The 18316-nt window shown below is 40.9% G+C and overlaps 1 protein-coding gene across 1 annotated transcript in view; it reads left to right on the top strand.

The window, feature by feature from the left end:
* LOC147334142 (uncharacterized) overlaps nt 1-2560 on the top strand; it is a 7360-nt gene extending 4800 nt beyond the window's left edge. The window contains exons 4-6 of the mRNA XM_086286661.1: nt 1062-1124; nt 1334-1465; nt 1569-2560. Coding sequence (XP_086142787.1) covers nt 1062-1124; nt 1334-1465; nt 1569-1846 — 473 coding nt within the window. The 3' untranslated portion in view covers nt 1847-2560. The remainder of the gene's footprint in view (nt 1-1061; nt 1125-1333; nt 1466-1568) is intronic.
* The last annotated feature ends 15756 nt before the right edge of the window (nt 2561-18316 follow it).

Here is an 18316-nt window from a genome sequence, read left to right as displayed (position 1 = left end):
GTATTAACATTTATTGTACCGTCTTTACCTTAAAATATAAATTACCTTGAGCCAACTGTTGTTGTGATTTTTGCACTATATCAAGAACAGTGAATTAAATGACTCCACTCTACGCCAGTGCAAAGATTTATCAGAATCTAAATTTCTCGAGCTGTTGTGTTTACAGGCACAAAGAATGAGATGCACACAAACACATCCAACAATATAACCTCCTTTGTGGAGGTAATGAACCGACTGCACCAGTGTTCAGAAAACAGAGCAACACACCTAAAACTAGCCAAATGTCATGGTCTGTGTGCAGGTAAGCAGGAAAAGGATCCAAATGCAAACTCAAAACGCAGAATCAAAACTTAAATTCCAAAATGGCAGCTTTATTGCTGGACCTGTAAAGAGACTTAACAAAACCTCAAACTAAAATGAACTAGGCAGACATGACAAAACACACAGACATATATGAGGGAGATCGCGACACTGACAAAGACAAACACAAGGCTTAAATACACTGAGAGATAACAAGGAAAATGAGAGACATGAGGGAGAAATCAGACTTAACAGGACAGGGTAAGCAAAACTAGACACACTGACATGAGACACAGACCTTCAAAGTAAAACAGGAAACAAACCAACTGAACTCTAGACATAAAAACTTAACTGAGACTGGGGAGACAGATCATAGAGGGCTTAAACACAGGACACAAAGGCACAAAAAAAACACAACATGGAACACAGGAAGCCATATAACAAAACCTTAGAACTAAAACCATAATAGCCATAACCAAACCTAGGGTAAAAATAAATATAATAATCAAAACTGCAAAACAAATGATTCAGAACATAAGCCATAATACAAAATACAAAAGACTCAAAAATGCTGGGTCGCAAGGACTCAGAACCGTGACACCAAATTTTTTAGTGCTGTTTCACCATTACACTCACAGGCTGTTTTAGCAAATCTGGGCCTAATTTCTGAATGAGAGTCAAAGTTACTTTCCTACTTACAGATAAAAACATGTGAATCACTGTTTGAAAATAATGATTTCTTTCAATTTGCATTTTGTCAGAACATGTAGCAAAGCTTGAGAGTCAGAAAACTGAGATCGACCAGCTGAAGCACGAACTACAAGGTACTGTGTCCGAATCTGATCATTTCTTTTGAAACGTTGAAATATCTGACACATTTTCATTGTCACATTTTCTGTGACAATGAAATGCTTTCAGCTGTCAAGCATTTTTTTCACTGGAGATTAAAGTTTTTGTCATAGTCACTTTTTTGGGAAGAGTCTAACTCTAAAACAGAAAGTTTCAAATAATGACATTTCTCTCTCTCTCTCAGTCAAACAGGTGGCTTTCTCAGTCAGTCTGCTGGATCAAGGTTATGGATACACTGGACCCTATAACACACATATGACTCTGATCTTCAAACGTGTTGTCACAAACATTGGAAATACCTACAACCCACACACAGGTAATAACACTGAATGTCTCTTCTCAGCTATGCTGATGTCAGGTTGATGTTCCAGATGTTCTAACAGCTGATTTTCCATTTAACAAAAACAAATGTCCCACAGGTATTTTCACTGCACCAGTGAGAGGAGTCTACCACTTTTACTGGACAGTGTATGGAAATGGAAATATTCCTGCAGGTGCCTATTTGTTCAGGAATGGAGAGTACATTTTTATTGCATATGAACATCTAACATCTGGGTGGGTGAGCGCCTGTAATGGAGCCTCACTGCTCCTAGAGGTTGGAGATCAGGTGTCTGTACGTATTGATCCTGGTGCAAGGCTATATGACAATCAAAACCATCATACCACCTTCAGTGGTCATCTGATATTCACCATGTGAGAGGTGTTACACCTCGAACACTTCCTGTTTCGACTGTCATGTGTGGGCGGAGCTTAGCCATTTTTAGAAATAAAACAGGAAGTAAATCACCTGCTGGAATCAGCTTCTTGCTCTCTCTCTCTTTCTGGTTGGGTTCTAGTTTTGTGTTTATTTGTTTTTCCTTCTCTGATTCTACTGACTCAGATAATTTACTTCTTCTTGTTATCTTTGATTCAAATAAATCCAGTTAAATGCTCAGTGATTCTCTTCTCTTTGTCCTTTCTTTGAGTCGGCTCTTCATAAAGTGCTGCTCCTCCATTAGGTCATGACTATTATCTATAAGTTGGTAAATTGCATTATTTTGTTATTGCCTTTACTGTCCTGTGTTGGTCGGTCTGTTATTTTGGTGAATGCTGGCCCACATGTTTGCTTTTAACTGGAGTTTTTTCTGTTAAGTTTAGCAAAATCCAACAGTTCCTCTTTTTTCTCTTCTTTGATAATCATGCAGGTATTTTTCTTAAACACTTAACAGATGTTAAACTTAATCTGACTATCATGATAAAAATGTAAACAGCTGATTTAGTTTGATATAAAAATGTGTGTCAGTGCTGTGGAGGAATTTCTAGAAGCTGAAATGTTTCCTTATTTTTCATCTGAATCCAAATCCAGACACCGATAACTGACTGTAAACTTACTCGGGTTCATTTCTTTCAGTTCTTTAGTTTCAAAATAAAAGCATCATTGAACTAACGCTGTTGATTTATTTATATGCGTTTCATACATAGAGCAGAGATCAAACCTACACATGCTGGGAGTTACTATCACAGGTAACGTGACACCTGGTGTTTAGAACAAAGAGCTGCTTTTAAAACATCGTCTACAGCACAGGTGTCGAACTCCAGGCTTCGAGGGCCGGTGTCCTGCAGGTTTTAGATGTAACCTTGATACAAGACAGCTGATTTAAAGGCTAAATTACCTCCTCAACATGTCTTGAAGTTCTCCAGAGGCCTGGTAATGAACTAATCATTTGATTCAGGTGTGTTGACCCAGGGTGAGATCTAAAAACTTCAGGACACCGGCCCTCGAGGCCTGGAGTTCGACACCCCTGGTCTACAGTAATGGTGACAGCTCTGTGAGGATGAACTCTGACATGATCAGGGCCGTGACGAGCACACCATCAGTTACATTATGATCTCAATAAACGCCTCAAACAACAGCATGAATGAAAATATAAACAAACAATTTTGTTCTATAAATATTTGATCAGTTTTCTGATAAATGACTGGAGAAAATTTCAAAAAGTGCATTTTAGGCAAACATTCATTGATCATGTGACCATGTGAGATAGGTGAATCGTGGAACTAATAACCATATGGTTCCTCCTCCTTTTAGTGCACAAAATAGTGATTATTTGGCCCGGGGGTGGTGTGTGGCAGAGAGAGGAGCCAAATGCAGGACTCAGTAGGCGGAAGTTAAAGTTAAAATGTAGCTTTATTGCAACTGAATTAACAAATAACCAAACAAGAAATGATTAACTGACAGGGAGATGCATAAATGGACGGATACACAGCTTGTGACAACAATCAAAGGGAAACTGAGGACTTAAATACGCACAAGCTAAGTAGGGAATTACAGCTGGGGAAAACAAGACACAGGTGAACTATGTCAGACTGACGTAGGAAATAAAACATTAAACTAACACTGAGACTAAAACACATAAATATGACAAACGTTTACAAAAGTGACTATGGGAGACCTAACAGAAACACAGACTAGGTATGGGGCACATAGGACAGGAAAAACTTCAATTTTAACAAAGAAAAGTATGAATCCAAAAATCAGAATGAAAACACAACCTAAAGCAAAGCAAATAATCAGACTGAAGATGTGCAATCTTAAGTAAGAGTCTCATTCAACACCACGTTTCTAAGATTTTATAATAACTTCAGTTTTGTTTGAATTTAGAAGCATGATTTCAGAGGTCATCCAGACCTTTATGTCTTTAAGTCATGCTTCAGTTTAACTACCTGACTTGTAGAAGAAGAGAGGGGCAAACGAAGCAGTCCTTGTGTAAAAAAAAAAAAAAGAGCTTAATAAGGACACAGTGGTAATTGTTAACATGTATTTTTATTGTAAGCAGTACTAGCATGTACCATGAACGTTACAGCCATTTTGGTAAATTAATAGTAACTTTATTCACAAGTAGCATTTTTGGTTAGCATGCTGCTAGTTGGGTGCTTTCTGGCTCACCCCTAGCTCCAATGTTTTGTATGAGATTGTAATTGTTCTAATCCTTTTTAAGAGACCTGAATGTGTGCTGTTATCTTTGTGCAGGAATAAAGAGGGAACCCAGAGTAAGAGCAAGTCCAGTGTCGCAGTGCCAACCTTTGTATGTGGGTGTATAACATCGCATTCACCACAGACTCTCAGAACAGCAAGAGCTTCACTTGCACTATGTGTATGAGAGAAAGAGAGCGCATGATTGTTGGGAAGCGTGCAGTGTTGCCAGCTCCTCAGTAATGAAAATTGCTATTGGCTGTCCGGAAAGTTGCTAGAAGTCACTAAATGATGTCATCGCCTAATTTGCATAATTGGTCATGCCTATGTAATTGTAACCTATGCTGTAGGAGAGAGAAATAACATCATGGAAGAGACATAAAGTGAGTAAAAACACCCTAAATGCATTTAGAATACATTTAGAACTACAAGTTGAATTTCTTTTAGCAATTATTGTTCTTATTAATGTCACAATACCGACCACCAAAAGTGACCCGAAATAGGGACTCTTTGTGTGTTTGTGTGTGCGTGTGTCTTTAAGTAGTTTTAAAACTTGTGATCGACAAAAGTAACAGTAAAAGAAGAACTGACTGCATTACAGTCAGGGCGGGAGCACAAGTGAAAAGCAGAGATGAGATCCTGAAACCACCCAAGTGAAAGCCTTCCGCCAGTTGGTTGCACCTAGAAATTCTGTCCATAAAAATTATGAACAGAATCGGTGACAAACGGCAGCCCTGGCAGAGCCCATCACCCACCAGGAACGAGTCCGACTTATTGCCGGCTATGCGGACCAATCTCTTGCAACAGTTGTATAGGGATCAAATGGCTTACTTAACTGGAATATATTTATTTTGTGTGTTTATATTTTGGGGAGCTTTTCTTTTCTTTTTGTGACCTTTGGCTTTCTGTCTATGTCACTTCCTGCTGAGGAGAGGTGAGTCAGTGTGAGTGCTGTTTGCAGTGTTTAAATGCAGGGGAAATGCTTGAAAGCTCACTTTTTACACTAACAGACTTTGCTTCAATGTTTTTAATGTTACTTGTTAATTTTTTTGTTGACTAAAAAGAACTTTATTAGAATATATCTGTTTGCTGATCACACGCTGGTCTGCAGGAGTGTGCAGGTGTTTCTTTCCTTCTCTAGTTTAAATGTGTGCAAGTAGAAGCCTTCTGAGAGGATAAATCCATCTCAGCAGATGAAAGCTATGAAGCCGTTTGCAGCAACATGAAGTGTGAAGCCAGACCTGAAACATCAGCTGTTTTTAACTTTCCTCATAACAAATGTCATGACTGAAATCCTGAGGACCAGCACTGGTTCCTCTTTTTCATCTGTGAAATGTAAAGTTGATACTGAAGCTATGACCTTCTGTTCACCTGTACTCGGTGAGGGTGTCGTGATTGTTCTGTATACACTGTACAGCATGTCGAGCACTGCTGTCCTCCTCTGGTTTAAATGGAGTATAAAGTATGAAGCACAGAGTGCTGCAGAGGAGAGCTTTGGTGGTTTCTTTGACCTAATGACGTAAGGACACAGTAAACATCTGACAGTCTGCAGACCTGTGGCATCATTTACATCTTACAAAAAGCTTTGTGACTTTGAGAGTCTCCCACATCACTATCACCATCATCGTCATCATCACAGCAGCGAGTCTGCACATGGTGCTGATGAGCACATAAAGATTTATCGATCCAGATCTTCATGAATGAGATTAATGAAACCACAAAGGAATGAAAACATGTGGAGCAAAGAGCAGTGAGTGTCACGATCGTGGGTCTTTTGACCTTGACATTTTGAGTTTTAGTTTATTTTGATGTTTATGGTATATGTTTAAGTTCATTGGGTTTTCTAAGTTCATTTGTTTATTAGCTTCCCCTTGTGTATTCAACCCCTGTGATAAGTCTTCCTTGTCCTATACGCCTTCCAACAACTGCTCACACTGCACAGCAAATACACCGGACAATTACATCCATGCTCTTTGGTTCTGTCCACCAGTTCAGAAATTTTGGCGTGAGATATGTGAAGACTTATCAAAGTGTCTGAAATGTAACAGTCCAGCCTCCCCTTTAGTATGCTTGCTCCACCCCCCGGTCTGGGGTGCTGGCCGGGCCTTGGGGGCTTGGGTCCTGGCTGTTGTGTCGCCGGAGCAGTGGGCGGGTGGGTGCAGGGGGGCTCAGCCCCAGTGCAGGGGACCTCTGGTGCATCGGCCCAACTAGGGGGCTCTCTAACTGGTGGGGAGGTTGCTATATCTTTGCAGGTGGTCTCCTCACTACAGGAGCTCACTCTGCAGGTGGGGGGAGAGATATAGGAGAGGTGGAGAATGAACTCAACCTGGGTGTCTATTGTCTTGTGTAGTTTGGGAGATGATTGGATGATGGGGTGGGTGCAGTTTTCTCTGGGACGGAGTCGGGTGGGCTGCCCCGGACTCTGTGGGGCTGGGCGGTGCTGCTGCTGCAGGCCCCGGTCCGGATAGGCCAGCACACAGCAACACTACATATGAGCGGGCGGAGGGAGGTTTGGGGTCTTCACTCACCCCGGTTCTGTTAGCCGTCAGGGCTGGGGGGCTGGGAGGAGGTGCTGGCCGTCAGACTGGGGTCTGGGATGCGGGGCCCCCCTGCTACTGCAGATAAGGAGGTGGTCCGCTTGCCTCCACCCCAGAGAGAAGGGTAACATCTCCTGGGTCTAGGTGCGGCTTGCCCCTCTGAGGGCGGGGGTACCTGGACCTGGGATATAGAGTATGTTTGGGGAGTGCGACTGTCTGTGCAGTGTCTATTTGTGTCTGTCTACACGTTGGGTGAGTGCCGAGTATTTGGTTGTGTATATGGGGTGGGAATGCACGTCTGTGTCCGCGTGCGCCTGTTCGTCTGTGTCTATATGTCAGGATGGGTCTTAGACTCAACCTCTCTGGGTACATCTCAGGCCCTCTAAAGAACGGAGGCCTATCTCCCCTCACCACTCTCCCTGCCGGTGACTGATGCCCTCAGACGTTGGTGTGTTTGTGGTCCTTGTCGTCTGGGGCTGGGCACTCATGTATGTACCGGCTCACTCCTGGTGGCCGATTGGCGGGGCCTGGCGCCTGTGGCCCGGCTGAGCCCCTTCCGGGGGGTGGGATGCCCTCAGGCCTCTGGACCTGAAGCTCGGTCCTCTCTGGCACAGCTGGCTGCCGGCAGAGCCCGCGGGCACGCCACTGCAACCCCCTCTGGCCTCTGCTCCGTAGCTGCTGGGTGAACTCTCGTTTGGGGCTCTACTCAGCTCTTCCCAGGAGGGTGGCATTGTACTCTGGGGCCTCTGGATATCTGGGGCCTGGATCTCCTCCATACCTGCTTCATACCCTGGTGGATGGGGCTATGGCTCCCCACACTCCCTAGCAGATCGTTACATGGAGAAACCTTTGGAATACAAGCATGCTGATCCACACAGGTATGCACACAGGTGTACACACGGGTGTACACACGGGTGTTCACAGACGCAGACTACACCTTTCTTGGCTGCTGCCTCAAAGAACATTGTGCGCTGTCTATCTTGCGTGCTGCACAATATCGTTTAATATTTAGTATCTACTGTTCTCTACTGCTAGCAAGTTTATTGTGATGATGCTGTTTTTTATTGTGTTGCTCTTTTTTTTTGTTTGCTTTCTCTTCTGTTTTTTTTTCTCCATACAGGTGATCCAGGTGTTTTGTTTGGTTTTCTTTCTTTCTTCCCCCCTTTCTCACCGTCTCTTCTCCCCTCTGGTTTTCTTTCTCTCCCTCTCTTTCTTTCATTCTAAAAAAAAAAAAGTCTCCCTTGTCCTTATGTGTTTCATGTCTTTTGTTGTCAAGTTCATGTTGTCATGTCTGCGTTTCATTGTTTCCTATTTTATTTTGAAGAGGTCCTGTGTTCAGCTTTATGTTTCCCCTATGATGTCAGGGGAAACTTAGATAGCTAAGGATGAAGAACCATTTGTAATAGCTAAAGAAATGTTCTTTGACGTATGATGGTTCAAGTTTGACAAGATTCCCAGTCCCTGCACTGTCCACACAGCCCCACAACCATATTTTACTGTAGGTAGCAGGTGTTCTTCTTGGAATGCTGTGTTCTTTCTCCATCCATCCATCCATTCGCTTCGGCTTATCCTTTTCAGGGTCGCGGGGGGCGCTGGAGTCTATCCCAGCTGTCATAGGGCAAGAGGCGGGGTACACCCTGGACAAGGTCGCCAGTCTGTCGCAGGGCCAACAAACAGGGACAGACAACCATTCGCACTCACATTCACACCTAGTGGCAATTTGAATTATCCAATTAACCTATCCCCACAAGTGTTCTTTCTCCTCCATGCATAATGCCCCTTGTTATGCCCAAATGCCTCAATTTTAGTGTCATCAGTCCACAGCACCTTATTCCAGAATGAAGCTGGCTTGTCCAAATGTGCTTTAGCAATACCTCAAGCAGCTCTGTTTGTGCTGTGGGCGGAGAAAAAGTGCTGTCTAAGAGCTAGATGTTTGTTATATTTTAGCTATTATTTTCACATGCAAGTAAACTTAAAGGGATAAATAAGGAATTAGTTCATTTCTCAGGAGAGAAATGAAAAGGGGGTGAACGGTCATGTATTTAATATATATTCTTAATGCTTATTTGCACTGTAAAAACTGTGACTAGAGGTTACTTAAAAAACCTATGACAGCAAAGTGACACTTAATTTACTTAAATCACTTGAAATTAAAATCTACTTATGTAAAATTTATATAAAATGTTAATTTAATTTCAACAAAAAAACAAAAATAGATATTAATAACATTCACTTGTAAATATGTGTTGGATTTAGGGACAAAATCTCAAATTGAAGGTTAAAATTGCCTAATTGTAACAAAAAAGTAATTCATTTGAAATGAATCTCTGAGAAAATTACTTTGAATTTACTAACAATCTGGCAAAGGATTAGTAAAAACTGACTAAAATATCCATTACAAAGAAATGAAAACTTTTTTTTAATTAAAACTCAAATTGGATTCAATAATTTTCCAATTAAACTTTATAATTAATGACTGAATAGTAAGAGAAAATCAAATTAATTTAACTTATTTTCTGAGTAAAATGAATCAATTTCACAAAGACAACATTGAAACAGTAATTGTTTTTATTGTGGAATATAAGACATATACAAAATTTATGTAATATAACATTTTTCTGATTAATTTAGATTGTATGCACTGAAATTCTTCACTAGTGCTTGCCCCAAAATAATAGGAAGAATAGGCCATAATTGAAAATACAGTTTCAGCCAACTTCTCGAGAATGTCAGTCTTTACTTTGGAGGTGGGCAGAAGATTTCCATTCTTTTTATACTCCTCAGTGGCTCTTTCCAGTTACATTTCAGTTTCATATGCAGACTGTGGAATGGGGAACAGCTTTGGCCAGGGTTCACAACGTTCTGTGAACTTCTGCCTTTTGAGAATAATCCTGAGAAGATGTGGTTGCAGCAGAGTCTGCATTGGATACAACTGGATTGGATGATGAGTCATAGTCAGTTGACAGTTGATCAGAGGGGCTGCCGAAAACTGGCAGGATGACCAGGGTGATGCCAACAACCTTCACAGTGTCTTTGTCTTTTATCTGGTCACTTCTGCGAATTGTGAAGTAGTCCTGAAATTTTGGTTTAAAATACTGAAGACTGAAGTCGTTTGAAATCCCAAAGGTATCCTTCACAACACTTTGCAGCTCCTCTACTGTTGGTGGGATCCCTGATGGAAGAACCAACTTCTCCATTTGGTCATCAGTGATTACATGGAGCTCTATCTCGTTCAACCTAGAATGAAATGTAAATGGGCAGAGTTAAGTTAGATTAAGTAGGGTCAACTTAGTCATTTTCTGCTGCTTCAATTTCAAAACTAGTAGTTTAATTCAATACAATCATCCATCACAACCTATTTAAAATGCATACTGATCAGCTGAATTTAAGTTGAGGGATCTTCCAACAACTGAAAAGAACACAACATTAATAACAATCGCACTCTCCAAAGTAAAAAGTTTACACACACAAATTGTTAAAGACAAATTTGAATTAATACTAAAATTTTTAAAGGTGAGGTTCACATATAAAACAATGAAACTCTTGATTAGATTAAAAAGGTGATAAACCCTATTTTCTGTACCTATTTGGTGACAGATCATGACATGAAATAACACTATTTGTGTATTTATATACTGTATATATCTTCCCATATTTGAAAAGATGTCCTTTTAATCTACACCATGTTATCTCTGTATCCAAACACCATTGGGTGTTAAACATAGAAATTATGAAAGACTTATGTCAGATTAAACACGTATTATTATATTACTTCCTGAATGTACCTTTGTCTTGAAGATCGTTACATCGTGACTGAGCATGGGTCTCACTGATACACCGACCAAGTTTAACTGGAAACTCGCATCATCCCTCTATGTGTCATGGAGAATTGGGTTAAAGGACTCAGGTGCGAGACTCCTTGCAGAGTGACAGTGAATTTATTCACAGTGAAAAGGTGAGTCAACAGTTCGAGTCTGTAATCCAAAAAGGGCAGTGCAGTGATACGGTGACTTCTCCCCGTGGTGACAGTGCAGTGACAATCCAAAACAACTCCTTGTGCCCGCTCCTCCTCCGATCCCTGAATCCTGGAGGCAGAAGAGAAAAACACACGCACAGTAACGAAAACGTTCTCTCCTTCACAAAACTGGGTATGCTAGTCGCGACTACGCTACCCGGTTTAGTTCAACGTTCCAGCGTTGGTTGTGACTCAACCGCACCGTTAAATAGGTCTGCTTCAGATTAGTTGTAGCCGGCGAAGTGATTACGCACAGGTGCGACGATTCCAGCTCAGGACACTCCCCTCGGGTCAGCTGCTGTTCCGTGCCACGGCTTCCGGAAGTACATGTTCCAACAGAAAAACACACATGCACAGGATGGAGAGGAGAACACGACACAGTACACACAAACACCACCAAAAATTGGCAAGGCGATCGGTGAGGACCGTCTAGCCGTGACACTATGTGAGCTGTGCCTGCACTAAATTCACAGGGCTCCGACAGCATGAAAATGAAAACCAGTTATTTTGCTGGACTGAGCCACTTTAGCTTAATTACCACAACTGAAAAACACTGCGTGGAGACAAAAGCTTTGAAAAATTGTGACTGACAAAATCCCGCACAAATGATTTTAACTAAATCACTCACCACTGAGTGCAAAACTTTTTCATAAAACTTTAAAAGTAAATGAGGGAGGCTATAGCCCATAGAAATACATTATTGATATATATTTTTAATATGGTAAAACATGGTTAGTCAAAGCTCTGAAGTAACACAGCCGCGAAGGCTTGGAAAGTGACCTGATGCTAGCAGTCCACTTCATGCCATTTTGCGTAAAAATACAATACTGTCATTACAGTGGTTATTATTAATCTAATTTTGACGTATCATACTGTTTAGAACTTTTACTCAAAACTGCTATACGTTATTGTTTAAAACATGTCGTATATTCGTACAAATTAAGATAATCTTACCTTGGACAAAATGGAGATCATCCACTGCTGAAGAGTGTATGTCCTGCAACCAGTGTTGGGACTAACGCGTTATTAAGTAACGCGTTACAGTAACTACGTTATCATTGTGGTAACGAGCACGGTAACTAGTTATTATGCCAAAACCAGGAACGCGTTACTCGTTACTGGGATTTAAATATGCTCGTTATTCGTTACTTCGTGTGGTGGCTATCGCGGAGCTTCCACAGATTCAATAACATTAGCAAGTGGTGGAGGCCAGCAGGTGGATGAAGGAAAAGGGAGGCAAGAGGAGAGACCCGAAGCGGCCGCTGGTCCGAGAGTGTCAGGAGAACTGAACTTCAGGTAAGAAGTTATGACCTGCAGTCCATCTGGGTCAGATATGAACCAAGTTTAGGTGGAGTTTATTTTCGTTATGCTGACTTTTTCGTACTGCGTGCTAGCTAGCATGACGGAGTTTCTATACAGCTGGGTGGGTGCTATGATGTTACTGATGTTGAACTTTATTTTGTTCATAAGGTTAATTATTAGAGTTGCCAACCGTCCCGTAAAAAACGGAATGGTCTCGTATTCAGAGAAAATATTACACGTTTCGTATTGAGGTGAAAAGGAACAGTTTGTCCCGGACTTCAGCTACAATGAAAAAGACACAAAGCTGGAGTTATTCTGTGTCTTTACGCTGCACAGCTGCCTCTTCTTCTTTCATTCTCCCCCCGCCCTCTCCTGTTGCTACTTCAATCATGAAACTGATCAATGATCAGCTGATTGCTTTTCTCTCTTGTTTGTTTATCGACCACTTTGGGCCAGAAAGAGGAAACCAGCGGATGTCGCGCTAAACAACAGCAGCACGTTTAAGCTTGATCAGCTGTTGTTAGAATTTATTTAATATTAATTTCTAGTATCAGCTGATGTTTGCTGGAGCCACAGCTGTAAACCTGCTGGTCATGATGTCGGTTTGGATATGTGGTGAGAGGGACACATGAAGATGATACCAGGAGATGTCCTTACTGAATCATCAGAGCTGAACAGGTGATGGAGAAACAGGTTTACCTTTTAGGTGACATGAATGAGTTGAAGTTATGAACTGTTTCTGAGAGACAAATAACACCAGGATCCTTTTCTAAGTAGCTGGCAGCTGGTAACTGTGCAGGGGCGGATCTAGCAAAGTGTTGCCAGGGGTCCATGTAGGGCATTAACGGGGAAAGGGGGGCACAAGGAAATACTTTTCTTTCTTATTCTCATTTAAAATGTCTCGCTTTTAACAAATAATTATCTGAATCTTACAACAAACAATTGATAGATTGATACATATATACCATCAGAACAGTGTACATCACTGTCACAACAGCGTTTGTTTTCATTCAAAGGCTTTATGATTTTTCCTATAATGGTGGGCCGGTCTCTAGTCATATTCCCTGGGACGATTTTTTTTTTGTCCCAGTCCAGCTCTGTATGCAGCTCATCTGCAGTCTGGTGTTACCTACATCTTCCTATTCAGAAGGCAGAATTTCCGAGTTCTGAGTACAATCGAAAGCACCTCGACTGCAGTTTTTGTGTTGGATGTAAAAAGCAGGCTAGAATCATGCGGCGGTCAACGATGGTCCAGGCGTGGGATTTCTCTCGTGGAAATGTGCACATTATTTTTTTCCTTTCTATTGGTAGGTGGCACAGTGCACTTGTGGCAAGTAAGCAAGCTAGAAGAGTGGCAAACTTGCTGGGTATCCAGTTACAGAAGCAACACATTAACAAGAGAATTCTGAGTAAAACCAAAGTTACTTTCCCTAGTAACTAGTTACTCTGAAAGTAACGAGTAACTTGAAGTAACTGAGTTACTTTTGATAGAAGTAACTAGTAATGTAACTAAGTTACTAATTTAAAGTAACTTACCCAACACTGCCTGCAACAGACTACGGGCAGAAGTGTAGAATGATTGAAATGAAAATGCTTTCATTAGTTAAATCTATTAGATTTCTTCATTTTTCATGGTACTCATTCATTTTTGTTAAATCTGCTCAACAAACTATTGCTTAATTTACCCCAAACAAAATTGTGTAAATTTAAATAACTGAACATCTCAAAAATGTTTAATTTTTTCTTAGATTTAATTAAAACAACACATACATGTTTTTACTGATTAATAGTTACTATTACTTTCCTATTAGAAACTAATTAACCCAAATCACAGTTTTTGCAGTGTGCTGATTATATTGTTTTATGTATTTTAGTAATGAATGCTTGTAAACCAAGGCGACTTTTGACTCACAAACTAAGTGCTCAGCCAGACTGAAAAACTGGAAGTCCGTGTGCAGCTGTACAAGTATATTAATAAATACAGGAAGCTAGACAGAAAAAAAGGAAGCTACTGACATATAAGGAGGTGTTTGTATCGAAACTTAAAGTGTGTGTGACGTCTAGAGGAAGTATATAAATAATCAGTTTTCCTGCTTTTGCTTGAGACTTGGGCTGGTGTGTTTGTGTGTCTGCTCAGTCTCCATATTCCGGAACATGTAAAATTAAAGATCATTTTTTGAGTTAGACCACTTTGAGACGTGTCTTTCTTTGCCGTTAAAGAATACAAAGAACTGGATTTAATACTCAGCATCAATCTCACATACAGCATCTCCTTGTGTAAAGTGCTCTGAATGGTTGAACGATGCACAGTGACTCCATCTGCTGCAAGATGATGTTGTAGGTCTTTGGTGCTGGTCTGTAGGTTGACTCTGACTGTTCTCACCATTCGTCGCTTCTGTCTATCCGAGATTGTTCTTGGTCTGCCACTTCGAGCCTTAACTTGAACTGAGCCTGTGGTCTTCCATTTTCTCAATATGTTCTTAACTGTGGAAACAGACAGCTTAAATCTCTGAGACAGCTTTCTGTATCCTTCCCCTAAACCACGGGTGTCCAAACTTGTTTCACTGAGGGCCACATACAAAAAAATATAGGAGGGGGTGGGCCACTTACTAGAAATTAGTTATATAGCCTAGGACTGGGCGATATATCGAGTTTTTAAAAAAATATGATATATTTTCATACGAGATATAAGATGTGACAATATCGTTTATATCGATATAGTCTATGTTACGTTATAATTATAGTTGTGGAGCCGCAAGTTTGCCTCTCTTTCGTCCACTTTTTGTCTCTATGCAATGTTACTGGGCCTCGCCTCTCCTTCACTGAACACAACTCCCCCATCGCTTCACCTGCAGGCAACGACAAGATGGACACGGCAAATCTCCGTTAACGAGTTACCGCGGATCGCCCCGTGCGTGGGGCTGGACGGCGTCAACGTGTTAACGAGCTAACCACGCTAAATCCTTTCATTTTCTCAAAAATCGACAGTGCGCCTTATGTATGAATTCTGGTTGTGCTTACTGACCGCGAACCGATTTTATGTGGTACACGGCGCTCAGCAATCTGTCAATAAATGTTTTAGTTCGACTTTGGTAAGCTGCGGAGCTGCACCGCTTGATGGATTGTCGGAGCATTACGGTTACCGTAGTAGCCGTAATGCTCGAAGCCTCGCGGAGTAATACGTACTGTGCTTCAACGTAATATTACCGTATTGTGTGTGTATAAGGACCATAAATGGCACCTGTTAAGAGACACGGTTACTAAGTGGATTTCAAACTCCAGGCTGTCAGTCACGCAGTAGAACTTGGGAACAGAGCAGCTGTGAAATCTGTCTTTGTTATTATGCTCAGCGTCTTTTAGTTTACATTTTGACTGCACAATTGTGAGCTTTTTGTTATGCACAAAAACATTGTTTTCTTTTACTTATGGAGCATTATTATTTAATAATATTATTTTTGAGTAGTTTCTTCATGTACATCTACACTATATGTTAATAAAAGTGCCTGTGTGACATCTGGGACGCAGCTTTGATTAAGAACTCTCTTTTTGGTCTTACCTTATGGCTTAAAAAAATATATCGAGATACATATCATATATCGCCATCCAGCTAAAAAATATCGAGATATGAATTTTGGGTCATATCGCCCAGCCCTAATATAGCCTTATCTTTAGTGTATTCAAGTTAGAAAACTCAAATAAAGGTCGTCAAATATGTTATTTTATTGAATATAACTTCAGACAAAACTGCCTTCATCACAGCTTTCCATAAATGGATATTTAGTGGTTTATTCAGAAGAAGCTTTGGTAGCTCATTCTCAGAACTGCAGCCTCAGATGTCTTCTTAAACAGAAGATTTACAGTACAGAGAAAAAACAATAAAGGGGAAAATGGGACGGGTACATTTCAAGCTTGTTATTTAAGTTATTAGGCTTCGCAACACACCTATTAACATTTGTTTGAAACGGTTATCAACATTAACAGACTGAATTGGACTTAATAAAAGGAGTGCATATAATATTAGTAAATTATGATCTCATCTCAGCTCTACGTCTCTCAGCTGATCTCATCTGCATCAGATGAGATCAGCTGCCTTTGCACAGTGGTGTGTACTCTGTGTGTTAACAAGAAAAACGCATATCAGAAAGTGGTGTGCATAAGCACGGTAGTGACAGAATTGATGCGCATTATTGATATTTGAAGCGTGTGTACTTGCACATGCATGCTTACTAACACACGGGTACTGTGGAATATATTTTTTACTCACCTAAAATGGGAACGGCATTGCACTCAGTGGGAGCAGTGATGCTGCGCTCTGGACCAAAGGATGGCTGGCTGATCTGGACTAAACTCAGTGGTTGAGATGCTGTTGGTCATTTTGGTTCTCATTCTGCCTGCCATACCTGGAGCCCCGTCTGTTGTAACTCCACACAGCTTGTCCCATTAAAGTCCCATTTTGTCAATTGAGTCTGACACAGCTTCAAAAATATCCATACTCGTAGTTGTGCCTTTTAGACTCTTAAGATCCAGCAGCTCCTCTGTAACTCCAAAGTTCTCGTCCACTCCCCGCAAACAAATTAGCAGCCGTGCGGTGTCTGTGGCATCAGTGCTCTCATCGCATGCAATGGAGTAAAAACCAAAAGCACAAGCTTTATTACAGTTGCAGTTGCAGACAAGTCTTCAATGCGTTGCACAACTATATTTCTGGACATGCTGACGTTGTTGAAGTCCGGGCACATTATTTCGGTGACTTTAACGAGACAGTGTTTTACAGGGTCTCCATCTGAAAAAGGCTTATAATATCTTGCGATGTGTTGGGTGACCTCATAGCTGGCTATTGTAGCCTTTTCCTGGACTTTTTGAGCACGAAGAAAATACTGTTGCTGACCCTGCAGGATAGCTACCATTTGCCTTACTTTCTGCTCTCGCTCAGCACCAGTGTAGGATGCATGGGCCTGATGTTTTGTTTTTTTAATGACACCGTACATTATACTCTTTCATAACTGCCACAGTTTCAGTGCAGATCAAACAGACACACTTCCCCTTGAATTCTTTAAAGAGATATTCACTCTCCCACCGCGTCTGAAATTTTCTGCACTCACTTTCTACCTTTCGCTTCTTTGGTTCTGCCATGTTTAGTAACTTGGGGGGGAAATTTCTTCTGTGATTGTCCTTTTTGGTGGAGCAGTTGCCTTGATCAACAGTAGCTCCCCCTGGTGTTAAAACGAAGAAGTGCAATACACTCGAGCAAAAGTTGAAGTGCAGGCCATTTTCTATTCTTTTTCTAGCATTTCTTATATATATTAAGAAATGCTATTAAAAATGGACCGCGGGCCGCAGTTGACCACGTCGCACCACAGTGGGTCATAATGCAAAATCTAGGAGATGTCATACAGGGGTGAACTTGACTGTGTTGAAACAAAGAAAAATCTTCAAGTCTCAAGATTTCACCGCTGTAATATTCTGTAATATTTATAATTGAGCTATTTATATATATTAGAGCTATTCCTTATATTTTGTAAACTGTAATATATTGTAATATTTAATTTACTTATGCCTGTTACTGTTATTGTCTTGGAGCAACTGTAAGCACAACATTTTCTTAGGGATTAATTAAATGTTCTGAATCGGATGGTCTGAAATATCTGGAAAATCCTGTGAGTCACAAATCTTCCGTGTGTGTATGTGTGTGTGTTTGTTTGTGAGTGTGAGTCAGAAAGACATGCAGCCAAATTAAATATCAGTGATTCTGTAATCATAGAGAAGCTGAGGTGATTGTGTAGGAGTTGTTTGTGTTGTAGAATTGTACTTTAGTTCTTTCAACAAGCTCAACAAACAAACATTTGCTTTCTTTGTGAAGCTGAAACATTAAAAAATAGTTCCATTTTTTTATGACTGTTTTAAAATAAATATCTGCTTCTTGTGTGAAAAGCCCTTGAGTGAGTGAGTTCTTCTAAAAAGATCTACGGCATCAACATTTCAGCCTAAAGATTTCTAAGCCTGTTTTTTGCACCAGGAAAGTCAGAATGTGGTTAAACATCAGTGGGTCATGAATGTTAACAAAGCTGCTCCATGCTAGCTGTGTAGCATATATAATGAGAACTCTGTGTACACAGTCAACTGCAGAAAGTTCAAAGGAGAATAACTCTTCATTCCTGCTCTGTTTACATGACCCAGTTTGTTCAGTCCTGCAGTCAAAGTCTGATGATTGAGTCATACACCAAAAGCACCTGTAGGAGGTGTGGTCCTGTCGCTCTGCAGTGTGTGAGGTGAAGGATGAGGGGACATGTGGGGACATGTGGGGCAGTAACCTCCGCATTCACGCCTCTTTTCCCCACGTTATAAAAACACTCCGAATAACAG

This window comes from Aulonocara sp. 'chitande type north' Nkhata Bay, linkage group LG3 (assembly GCF_057382095.1).
Source record: "Aulonocara sp. 'chitande type north' Nkhata Bay isolate Kocher_YH1m ecotype deep benthic linkage group LG3, A_spYH_male_GT1.1, whole genome shotgun sequence".
NCBI lineage: Eukaryota > Metazoa > Chordata > Actinopteri > Cichliformes > Cichlidae > Aulonocara > Aulonocara sp. 'chitande type north' Nkhata Bay.
The sequence above is the reverse complement of the archived record's forward strand: the minus strand, read 5'-3'. Positions and strand labels throughout refer to the sequence as shown.